The sequence below is a fragment of the Phascolarctos cinereus genome, unplaced genomic scaffold, assembly GCF_003287225.1.
Source record: "Phascolarctos cinereus isolate Bilbo 61053 unplaced genomic scaffold, phaCin_HiC Scaffold_4;HRSCAF=312, whole genome shotgun sequence".
NCBI lineage: Eukaryota > Metazoa > Chordata > Mammalia > Diprotodontia > Phascolarctidae > Phascolarctos > Phascolarctos cinereus.
In genome coordinates this window covers 169773682-169786925 of record NW_027555847.1, presented here as the reverse complement: position 1 = coordinate 169786925, position 13244 = coordinate 169773682, and the positions used below count along the sequence as shown (strand labels likewise).

General features: G+C 37.3%; 1 protein-coding gene across 4 annotated transcripts in view; it reads right to left on the bottom strand.

Moving 5' to 3' along the window:
• CLEC16A (C-type lectin domain containing 16A) overlaps positions 1–13244 on the bottom strand; it is a 219587-nt gene that overhangs the window by 166272 nt on the left and 40071 nt on the right. For all 4 annotated transcript variants that reach the window (XM_020972509.2, XM_020972508.2, XM_020972507.2 and 1 more), the window contains exon 10: positions 1885–2113. In XM_020972509.2, coding sequence (XP_020828168.1) covers positions 1885–2113 — 229 coding nt within the window. The remainder of the gene's footprint in view (positions 1–1884; positions 2114–13244) is intronic.

Below are 13244 nucleotides of genomic sequence, written 5' to 3'. Positions count from 1 at the left end.
AGAAAATGTAAGGGCACCAAAAATGCTGACAGGGTCAATGAAAGTTATGTCTGTATGTGCTATGAAATAAGTATCCGCTGTACAAGTAAATCCACTAGTGGGAAACTCCTGTGCCCTGCTCATTCTGGTAGAAAATTAATAGCTTTCCAAATGCTATTTTAAGAGGTTTATGAAAATGCCCACTGCCCATCCATAACCATTATCCTCCAGGGCTGACCAGTGCAAAGGACATGGAGTTCTTAAAAGAAAAGGTCTCCTCTAGCTCAAGCTCTCCCACTAATTCGAGTAACCTGAGCAGAACCACTGCCTGAAGAGGAGCCTAAGTTCTTGATTTCAACTTGTGTGTTTTGGGATGGCACAGGAATGCTGACTAACTCAATTTTGATTGCATAGCAAACCCTGGAAGGCTCTGTCCATACCACAGTTAGTTATGGCCAGTGCAATATTAAAGATTATCCCTTAAAAGGGATGGAACAACGGCATTACATTTTCCCAGAAGAAATGGACATGAGTAGAGTATGCAAAACATCTTTTTGAAAAGAGCAAAGGAGAGTAAATTAGAGTAAATTAAAAGCACTTTCTCTGAAATATTCACTATACAGGCTAACATTTATGTAAACAAATTTTCCCCAGTTTAAAAAAAAAGACGCTTAAAATATGTCTTTACTCTTTACATCCCCCTCTATTAGTCTGTTTCTTCATTTCTCCCAAAAATCAACTTCACAGAATTTTGCAAAGGTTTACCAAAGAGAAAATCCAAACTCACATCACCTCCTCCTTTGAACAAAAATGTCTAATTTGTATTTTGCTTTAAAAAGACACATTGTTGAGGCTTAGGTGATTTTTCTTAGAAGACTCAATATAATACTACCAATGCGTCAATGGAAGAAACACTTCTCAAATACTTAATGAACATGTAATCATTAATCCACTATAAAATGTTAAGTGCCAAGAAAATCCTAACACAGAAGGAGGATGGCGTCTTGGCTGGGGGATTGGGGAGAGGTGCATTTTTCCAGAAAATGAGTTCTAACTCTGATTTACTGTTCTAGACACTGTGGGAAATACACTGACTACCCTGACCGAGTACTGAAATAGCTGGCTGAAGAGCATCCCCTAATGGCGCATCAATACAAAAAGAAAGCTATAAGAATGTAATGCTCCAGCACCATGGAAGAGCAGACTACTGTAGGCTTCTGAAAAAATGGGCTCTCCTGTCTGTCACAAGACCTCTCCCTTGATCTCATCTGCAAAGAACCACCACTATGACTACAATCACCACTCACAAAGAATAAACTTGTTGGGAATGTTGTAGAAGGCATTCTTGATCAGGTATGGTTTGGACCAGATCGCACCTGAGGTTCCTTCCAACTTTCAGATTCTGCAAGGTCTAAAAGTACACATGCTTAAAACACAACAGAAGGAATAATACAGTATTTTATAAGCAATGTTTCCCCACAAACGAGAATACTACTTTCTGAATGGTTGATTACATAGAGATGGGAAGTAAAAAATAAACCAGAATCGTCATAAGGAAAAAGAAATTTAGGATTCTACTTATTAAGCACATATACTGCACCTCACTTTAAACACATCTGCCAATTGAAAATATGAATTTACAATGAGATTATTATTTGCTTTACAAAAACATACAACATAAAACTTCCTTAAGATATCTAAAAAAATTTAATTTTTTAAAAATCTAATTACAAAATTTTTTTTAAGGAACATACTTTACATTTTACATAAAACAGGGCAAAATATTGAATTGAATTGAATTTAAAGTATATACAATATACTACAAGCAAGAAAATTATTTTGACAGAAACAATATTTCTAAATAAATATCAGTCAGCATATTTTTTGATTCATTAATTTACTCACCTTCACTCTCCCCACTTGTCTTGATGCCTTTTGAACTACCTTCTATACCTTTAGCCTTATCAGAATCTTCCTGGGTTTCTTCAGGGCCTTTCTCCTCTTCTTCTTCCTCACCAACATTTTTATAGTTGGGTCTCTTTTGCAATCTTTTCTTTCCCTTCTGCTTGTTTATTTCAAGAGATCTTTCCAGTGACTCAGTTGGTTTAATGAAACACCTAATGCTGGACTTTGCCTAGAAGAGTCAAGCATGGAGGACACATTTTAAATACGTGAAGACTCACTTTACTCTAATTTGCTACACAGAAACTTTTATCCACATGAAAAGATTCTCCAGAAAAGCAAATGTTAAACTTAATGTTTTATAAAATCATCACTTTACCTTGGTGAATCAAAACAGTTCAATAAATTACAACTTTCAGATTGCCCTCATGTGAATTATCTACAACAAATTTTTCATCACCAGGATGTTATGTAAGTCTACTTTCTGGCATTCTTAATCTATCAAAAACATGAATATGTACAGGAAATACTAATTATAACAGACTAAAGTAAAATATATTTAGAAAGTTAAATTTGTTGTCAAATCCATTCCAACTCTAAAAACCTTATGATCCTAAAATCCAAAACCAATTATGAATTTTTATTCACCTCATTTTAGATTATCCATTGTACTGCTCCACTATTCACACAAATCCCTAGTTAAAAACTGACCTGTACACAAAGTCACACATTATACTAGTTTTCAACCATCAAAAGAATACTGATCATAAAACAAAAGCCTTCCTAACATATTTTGGGAGGACAGGAAACATCTGTCAACATCTGACTTATCTTCTTGGTTTATTAAAACATAGATTAATACACCACCTTTCTTTTGAAGAACTCTAACAGGGAAAAATCAAACAAAGACTTTTTGTTTACTTGCCTAAAAATAAGCAGAAGAAAATAACAGGTCTTCAAAACTGACTATTTCAATACCTATTCCCAGTCGAATTCAAGTTAGTTGTAGAATAGATAATGGCAAAATCAAAATATCTCCAAAAGCATGTTAAAGATTACATGTAGATCCTCAGCAACAGGATACTGGACTATATATTATGGGTCATGAAACTCATAGGGATTAAAATAGAAGATTCTGTCTGTAAATAATGTTACTACAAACTCAGTGAAATATATATTATAGTGCAGTATGCATATTTTTCATTATTTAAGAGAAGAATTGTAAAAATAAAGGAATTGTGTATCATGCAAAGGGTAAAATATGTTAACATTAATGACCTGAGTGCAAAAGTATATAAAAGTTATCAAAAAGATAATGACCAAAAGTCTCATGATGGAAAATGCTATCCATATCCAAAGAAAGAACTATGCAGTTTGAATGCAGATTGAAGCATACTATTTTGCTCTTTTTTTTCTTCCATTTTGTTTTGTTTCCTCTTTCTTGTGGTTCCTCCTATTGGTTCTAATTCTTCCTTACAACATGACTAATGTGAAAATATGTTTAATAGGAATATATATGTATAGCAATCCTCAACGGATTGCACGCCATCTTAGGGAGGGAGGGGGAGAAAAATTTAAAACTCAAAAGCTTATGGAAGTGATTGCTGATAACTAAAAACAAATTAATAAAAAAAAATTTAAAAAGAAGAAAAAAAAAGATAATGACCAGAAAAGCAGGTGGGTCTCTCGTATGGTTAGAGTGAAGGATAACTAATAGATAGTTCTGCTATACTGGTACTTAAATGATACCTGGAAACCTAAACAAAGGTACTCACATTTTGAGTAGACTTCTGGAAGCTCTGTAGAACTTCGACAACAGACTTACAGTGTGAGAAATCATGGGAGATGTTTACATCTACACCACTGGGAAGGTGGGAAAGAGTAACCATAAAAATAATAATAAAAACAGCTAACATTTAAAGAGCATTTTATGGTTTGCAAAATGCTTTACAATACATTATCTTATTTGACCTTCCTTACAAGCCTGTGAAGCAGGTGCTATTATCATCCTCATTTTATAGATAGGGAAACTGAGGCTGAGAGAGATTCAGTGAGTTGTCTGGGGTCACAAAGCTGCTAAACATCTGAGTCAAGATTCAAGCCTGAGTATTCCTGACTACTACTGCTGTTCTACCCAAGTTACCAGCAGCTGCTTGGGATCAAGAAGGTCACAAATACACTACAGGAGAGGTGGCAAACTCTGGCCAGTGACCCATACAGCTAAATCAGACTAAAATGTAACTGGGAAGCAGTTAACAAAATAAATAAAAAACACAACATAACATAATGTTAACTTGTGGTTTTCTGAGCCATTATGTGGTAGGAGGGATCATTTCTATTTAAGTTTGATTCCACTGCATTAAAGTACTGAACTTTATTACTTGAAATTCAAATATGGACTTTGCTGTAGCCATTCTGTTTTTTCCTATATACCAAGTTTATTAGCAACCAATATTTAAAAGCATTTTAAGCCTTTAAAACATAATTATCAGGGGGCAGCTAGATGGCACAGTGGATAGAGTGGATAGGCCCTGGGTCAGGAGGACCTGAGTTCAAATCCGGCCTCAGACACATAACACTTTCTAGCTGTGTGACCCTGGGCAAGTCACTTAACCCCATTGCCTAGACAAAAAAAGAAACAACTCATAATTATCATGGAAAAGTTTAATCAACTTTAACACTTAATATAGGGTTATAGGTAGGATTTATATTCTTCCATTATGACACCAATCTTAAACGCAGAAATAGTAAATCTTCTAAGAAGTCAAATTTTGTTTCAGATTTGACTTAGCCCAAGACGTCAGCATCTCTTGCATTCGTTCCCTTCTATCTACTCACCTAGCAACCAGCCTAATTCAGGTCTTCATCTCCTGACCTATTACAACAACCTCTTAATGAGTCGACTTGCCCCTCCCTTCTTCACACAGATGCCAAAGTGATTTTCTTAAAGCACAAGTCTGCCCATGTCACTTTCCTCTCCTTCCCTCAATACATTCTAGTACCTCCAGGATAAAGAACAAAGGTATCTGTTTGGTATTTAAAGCCTGTCAAAACATGACTCCAACATACCTTATCTGTCTTATTATACATTACTCCTGTGTGCACCCTACAGTTCAGCCAAACTGGCCTTCTCGCTTTTCTCATCTCTGTGCTGTTGCACATGTCTGGGTGGAATGTCCTCCCAACTCACCTCTGCCTTTCAGAATCCCTAATTTCTTTCAAAGCTCAATTCAAGTATAACCTTTTCTAGGAATCATTTTCTGGTCCATCATTCTCCTCTTCAAGCTACTAATCCCCTCCCCCAAGTAACTATCTTGTATTTATTTTGTATGTATGTAAACACATACATACATTGTCTCCCCTAACAGAATGTGAGCTCCTCATGGGCAGGGATTTTTATTTCTGAATTTGTATCTCCAAGGCTTAACACAATGCCTGGTACATGGTGGACACTTAATAAACATAGGCTCTCTGAATAATGCCTTATACTACAAAAAAATCTAAATTACAAGGTTAAAAGTAAAATAACAACCACGCTCAGTACGTTAATTTACCTTAAACAACAAGTTCAACTAAACTGTTAACAGACAAAAGTTATGTTTTTTTAAGCCTTTGTTCTTAAAAAGAAAATACAGAACACATTAATAGAAAAATGTGTATAAGTGACCTGAATCAGTAACACAAATATGGTCACACTCTTGATCTTGCCATCTTCCACAAATGCACCACCTCCATGTTCAAAAAATTTCAAAATCCCCTTGTTCATCCATAATTTATTGGCTTTTCACCTATCCCTCTGCCTTCCCTTTTAAAACCCTATTCTTCTTCCACACCATGACCTCCAATCCCTTGACCTCTCAATTCTCTCCCAGACTTCTCCCTTGTACTAACCACTCTCTCCTTTTTTGACCCCCTCTTGACCTTTTGGTGAACCAATTCAACTCTACACTGTCCTCTTCTCTTAAATCCCTAGCTCCCTTACCACATTACTAATTAAGCCTTACCAACTGTCTCAGCCTTAGATCACACCTATCGTTTGTTGCCTTTGCTCCAACACACACACTACTGAATCAAAGAAGGGAAAATCACACAACCATTCTGACTGGATCCACTACAAATTTAAAATGCTATACAACCTCAACGAGGCCTTCACTGCTGTTAAGCAATCCTACTATACTTCTCTTGTCAACTCACTATCCCACTCTCCATAATGGCTCTTCCAAACCTTTTCATCCTTCTTCAAACTTCCCATGGCTCCCTCTCTCCCATCGTCTCAACTCTGAACTTACTACCTGTGTGAACTTTGACATCATTTAACCTCTCTAGGCCTCAGTTTCCTCATCTGGAAAAGGAGGGAGTTGAACTAGATGATCTCTAAGGTCTCTTCTAGCTCTAGGTTAATGATCTCATGACACATACCCAATCTTCTCTTCTCCAGGCCAAACATCTCAAATTCCTTCAGCCTATCACAAGATAGCATAGTTTTGAGTCCCTTCACCATTCTGGTTCACCCTCTAGATATGGTCCAGCTTTAGTCTAAAGTATTTGACTGATTCACTAATTGAGAAATGTTCTCATCCAGTTAAGATGTCAGGGTGTGTCATCTGGTCACTTACTTTAAATGCCATGGGGTAACTGACTGACCAACTCAATGATTCCCACCCTTACACTAAAATGTGGTGTCCAGAAAGGAATACAATATTCCAGAAGTGTTCCATCCCAGACAAAGTATAGCAGAACTCTAATAGTCTCTTTTGTTCTGTGTATATATCGACTCTAGTAAAGCGGCCTAAGAATACATTTGCTTTTTAAACTGCTATTGTGTCATTCTTTACACAGAGAGAGGTTGTAGCCTACTGAAAACTCTAGATCTTTCTTATATGAACTGCTGTCTAGTCCCATCAAACCTAATCAGAAGAACTGTTCATTTTTGTAAACCAAGTGCAAGCCTTTAGATTTATCCCTATTAAATTTCACGTTCCTGGATTCAGTCCATCATCCTGAATCATGTCTCTGCATGTCTGGAGCCCAATCCCTTTGTCTTCATTTACACCAAATAAAATCCTTCTCTTCCTTCAAGGCCTAGCTCAGTGAAACCTTTTCAATGGAAAGTTATCTTTCCTTTCTCAGATTTTTCTGAAGCAGGCTGTCTGATCTTTCTCCTTCTCATATTCTACCTTGTATTATACTTATTTTGGGAATGTTTTATCCTTCCCTTAATGTTGAAGGCAGTCCTCGATAGCTGTGGATGTGAAATCAGAAGTCTAGGGTGAAAATCCCAACTCCCTCATTTACCAGTGGGGTAATCTTGGGCACTTACCCTCCCAAGGCCTCATTTTTCTATTCTGTAAAATATGGAAAATAATACCTCAGAGGATTAGCGTAAGGAAAGCACTTTAAAGTAATTCAACAAGTCAGTGAGCAAGCACTTATTAAGGATGTACTATGTGCCTGGAACTGTGCTAAGTACCGGGAATACAAAGAAAGGCAAAAAACAGGCCTTGTCTTCAAGCAGCTCAAATTCTAATGGCAGATACAACATATAAATAACTAGCTATGCAAGATATATACAGAGTAGATAGAAAGTAATCTCATAATGGGCTCTATGAGCCAATGACAGTGGCCTTCTTGCTGTTTTTTAGCAAGTCCTTCACCTGATCTGGCCTTTTCATTGGCTGTTCACTATCTCTGGAATATTATCCTTCTTCATCTCCATTTCCCAGATTTCCTGACTTCCTGCAGGATTCAGTTTCAACATCACCTTCTGCAGGAGGCCTTTCCCCATTCCCCACTGCTAGTTCCTTACCTCAGAGATCACCTTCCTTTTACTCTGTACAGAGCTCATATGTACATAGTTGTTTGTATGTGAGTTCCTAGAGGGCAGCAACTTTTTTTTGTTTTTCTCTGTATCCCTACTGTTTAACACAGTGCCTTGTACACAGTAAACCTTTAATAAATGCTTCTTGACAGAGTACAGAAGTATACATCTTGTGTATAATTGCTTCTTTGCTGTCTTTCTCATTAAAATGCGAGTTCCTTGAGGGCAGGGACTGGCCCCTGTCTACCTTTCTAGTTTCTTCATACATTACTTCCTTCAATACATGCTGTGATCCAGTGACCCTGGCCTCCTTGTTATTTCTTGAACAATATACTTCATCTCCCTACTCAGAGCATCTCTGTGCCTCCCTCTGAGACTGCTCACAATTAATCCTGTATCTATCTTGTTTGAACATAGTTGTTTGCATGTTGTCTCCCCTATTCACAATGAGCTCTTTGAGAATAAAGATAGTTTTTTGCCTTTCTTTGTATCCCCCAGTGCTGAACACAGTGCCTGGCACATAATAGGTGTTTAATAAATGCTAGTTGATTTACTATATCCTCACAGAATAAAACAGTCCATGGCACATAGTAGGTACCTAACAAATGCTTGCTGACTGAATGCAAGAGTTCAAAGATTTCTGAATCTCTGATTGTATTACACTCCCATATTTGTCCAGGGGCAGCTAGGTGGCACAGTGGATAGAAACTCATCTTCATGAGTTCAAATTTAGCCTCAGACACTCACCAGCTGTATGCAAGTCACTTAACTCTGTCTGCCTCAGTTACTTGTCTGTCAAGTGAGCTGGAGAAGGACATGGTAAACCACTCCAGTATCTTTTCCAAGAAAAACCCAAAATGAGGTCACAAAGAGTTGGGACACAACTGAAATGACTCAACAACAATACCTGCCTATCTTGCAATTAGGATACTCTGAGATACCATCCCCTTAGCTTAAGATTTTGATCAGGTTAAAATGCAAATAAATCTGAAGGGTAAAATAAGTCAGTCTTCAGTTAAATACATCTCAATGTGAAAAGAGAATCTGAGAACAGATGTTGATATTTATATCTTTCCTTAGCAACTGCCAAAGAATGGAGGCTTTAAAGAAACTACATCCTTCTTACACCAAAGATATTGCCTGGGAGTAAACTAGGCAATCTTGAAGTACACTATGGCCACACGTTAAGTTACTGATTAGCATTAAGGTTCACTAAAGTTCTCTCTGGATCTATAAAAGCAGAAAGCATAAATCACAAGTCATATTGAACAAGTGGAACATACAATGAGATGAATTCTCTTAACAAAAAGGAAATTCCCTTAAAATCCCTTTAGCTTGGCCATTATAACTATAGGTGTCCTCAAGAATCAGTTAAGGGACTTCATCATGACAGGATATTTTTTTTCTTAAAGATACATGCTTTTAAAATACCACTATCTTTTACATTAGATGACAAATCTATAAATGATACTAAAGATTTGTGAGAACTGAAGGGAAATATTATTTTCTCAGACAAGCAACTTCCTTCCCACTAGTCTTATTATATCTCAGTACAGGTCTTACTAAGGGGAAGTTAGTAGTTTCATGCACTACCTCCCTGATTTAGGAACTTATATGTTCAATGTCTATAGTACGGTGCAGGGTGTGTTGTAGAAATTCAATAATTTATGATTGATACATTCTCGGATTAGTATCCAGAAGAAGCAATACAACAATAATATTAATAACAATAATAATAAAAACAACAATAATAGGTAACATTTATATAGTGCCTACTCTGCACTTAAGCATTTCACAAGTATTATCTCATATTATCACAAGAATTATCTCATTTGATCCTCATAACAACTCTGGAAGGTAAGTTATTATCCTCATTTTACAAATGATGAAACTCAGGTAAACAGAAGGTGAATGACTTGCTCAGAGTCACACAGCCAGTATGTGACTAGGGCTAACTATGAACTTAGGTCTTCCTGATTCCAGGCCTAGTGCTCTTTCCACCGCACAATCTAACCTCCCCAAAAACCGAAGCAATCTCTGTCCATTTAAAATAAACCAAGAATGCAGAGAGCTTTCGAAACCAATAGGTTTTTATGCAATTACCTAGTGTATGTTCTTTAGATGATTAAGTCTACAATACAACATACAAAGACACTGTGTTCTCAGCTGAAGTACACATATTACCATATTATTCAAAATCAATGATGATCAAAGCAATATAAGATGAACCAAAATACAAACAATGGTATTGGTTTGAATGGCTTTCCAACAGGCTATGAATTTCGAGCATATGATATAATCACTGAAAAGTATACATATTTTCATTCCAGAATGAAATGATCAAATAAGTATATATCAGACTACATAAACTATAAGATGATGTATAAATATGCATATGTTGTATGCCAAATCTTGAGTAATATATGATTCTTGAACTAAAGCCCAAAAGTACATCCAGAATGCAAAATATCAGCTTAGGGATCTGATAATGCAACTAAAGCTAATGTGAAAAACAAAACCTAAATCGGTGCTGCTATTGACATGAAAATGGCATTCCTCTAAGGGAATAAGCTATAGATCAATGAGTACTATATTGGTAAAGATATAAATATAATGAACTTTCATCTATCTGAAAATCCAAATAAGGAAGCTCAAATAATCAACTATAACATGAAAGAATGCTCCAAATCATTAATAAAAATGCAAATTAAAGCAGCTCTGTGGAAATACCTTCCATCCATCAGACTAGCAAAGATGATAAAAAGTCAAAGTTATTGGAAAGGATGTGGGAGAACAGGTACACTAACGTACTGTTGGTGGAGTTGTAAGTTGTTCCAAACACTCTGCAAAACAACTTGATATTACACCCAAAAGGTACAAAACTATACATACTCTGACCCCATAATATAACTACAAGGCATATATCCCAAAGAAGTATAGGGGCAGAGGGAAAGGAGTTAGATATACACAAACATTTATAGCAGCACTTTTTGTTGTAACAAAGAACTGAAAACAAAGTGGATATACTTTGCTGCAAAAAAAAAAATCAAATATGAAGGATTCAGTGAAACTCAGAAAAATCTGTGTCAACTGACACAGAATAAGAGTAGAACCAGGAGAATATACAGGATGACCACAATAATGTGAATGAATGAAAAAAATATTTATTTACTGCTTACTATATATGCAAAGTACTGTACTAAGTGCTGAGGATAAAAATAGAAAAAGAAGAGTCTCTGTTCTCAAGAAACTCACATCCTAATAAGGGAGACATTACACATAGAAGGTTTCAACCAAGTCAAATGATTGAGTCTCATGGTTCTTAGGGTGCAATAGCAAAGTGAATGATAATGCCTCTTCTTTAACATCATTTCAAATGATAAATTTTCATCTGTTTTTGATGGGGAACCATTTGACACTTCCCAGGACTTTAGTGGTCAGAACTTTCTTTCCTGGGTCTTAAGTATCTATGGCTGCTGAGGAGGCGGGGGATGCAGCATCTGCAGAAGTGGCTGCCAGGCCCCATCTCCAGAGGGTTAACCTTCCCTGGATGATGGCTGTTGGTGCTCAGCTGGAAGCAGGGTCAGTAGTCTGGGGTATACTGCTATTTCAAGGGCTGCTGGGTTCAGGGTCTTCATTCACCTGCCACTTCCTACCTTCTATCCCTCAAGACGCCTTGCTGCTTCAGCTAGGGTTAAACCAAACAACACTGAGGATACACACACTCATTCTCTATTTCCAAGACATATGGTATATTTTCACCTTCAATAGAAATGAGATGATGTACACAAAATGGTGTAATGGAAAGAGCACTTAGCTCACTTAGATTTGAAACCTGACTCTTCCACTCACAACCTGAGTGACCTTGGCAAGTGACTCAGCTTCTTTGGACTTGGTCCTTCCATGCACAAAACAAGATCCCTTTCAGTTCCAAATTGTGTGTCTGAATGACAATACCTTTAATGTTTAAGTATGTATTGTGTACAAAGCAATGTGCTGGGGGTAGGGAAGAGAAATAAATTTAGACAAGATATGTATGTATCTCTCTTCGTGGGACATACTGTAACAGGAGTATAAGTCTTTGACAGATAGTTATAATAGATAATATCACATATTAAGTACATTCTAGAGTTATAAAGTAGATCATTCAATAAGCATTTATTAAGACCTCACTGTCTGCTAGGACAGTGCTAGGCACTAGAAACAGACAAAAGAGAAACAATCCTTACTTACTCTTAAGAAGCTTATACTTGAACTCTAAACAAATTCTAGAGTAGCAGAACCCACAAAAAGACAGAGTGAAAAAAATTTCCATCCCAAGACAACCTGGAAGGTTGACAGGAAAGGTCTGTTGCACCAGGCTGAGAGAAGAGTGCTGTCCATCGCAGGCCGCGCCACCGCAGACCCAGCCCCAGCAAAGCCAAAGCAGGTTTCAAGTGACTGAATCACTGGCAGCAGTGATGGTCTCCAGACTTCTCAGCCCATAGATGCCAAAGACAACTTAGAAGGTCAGCAGGAAAGGTCTGTTGCACCACAGTAAGAGAGGAGCACAGTCCAGCGCAGGCTGTGCCAGCACAGCCCCAGCAAACCAGGAGGAGGCCTTGGGAGTGACTGAATCAGCAGTGGCTGCTTCTAGAACTCTCAGCCCACAGACAGTAAGGCGGGTCAAACAACTGGTCAGAAGGAGATTACAGGGGTCTTTTTGCTAGCACTGAGGCAGGACTCTGTTGCTTTGCCCATACTTGGATCTGGGTCACAGTCCTAGGTGGCAGTCCTGGGGTGAGGAGGAGCATTAGTATAAAAGAGCTTACAGCAGCAGTGAAGAGGGTACCCTCCTCACAGTTTAAGGGCAGAAAAGAGTGCTTGTGGACACTCACAGACAAAAGCACAGGCCAGCAGAACAATAAACACATCTCCTTATATCATACCACCCTTAAGAACTGAAAACTTAGAGGTCCCTAGAACTATCTCTGAAAACAACTGCACAAAACCCCTGAAGCTTGGGACAGTTCACCCTCCACAATGGAAGCAGAGCCCTACCTTAACAAAGAGTTAAAAAGTCAAGTAACAGGCTGGGAAAATGGGTAAACAACAGAAAAAAACTCTGACTATAGAAATTTACTTTGGTGCCAAGGAAGATCAAAACATACACTCAGAAGAAGACAATTAAGTCAAAGCTCCTACATCCAAAGCCTCCAAGAAAAATATGAATTGGTCTCAGGCAATGGAAGAGCTCAAAAAAGGATTCTGAAAATCGAGCAACAGAGGTAGAGGAAAAACTGAGAAAAGAAATAAGAGTGATGCAAGAAAATCATGAAAAATGAATCAATTGTTAGGTAAAAAAGGAGACCAAAAAAAAATACTGAAGAAAATAACACCTTAAAAAATAGACTAGGCCAAATGGCAAAAGAGGTCCAAAGAGCCAATGAAGAGAAGAATACCTTAAAAAGCAGAATTGGTCAAATGGAAAAAGAGGGCCAAAAGCTTACTGAAGAAAATAATTCTTTAAAAATCAGAATGGAGCAAATGGAAACTAATCACTCTA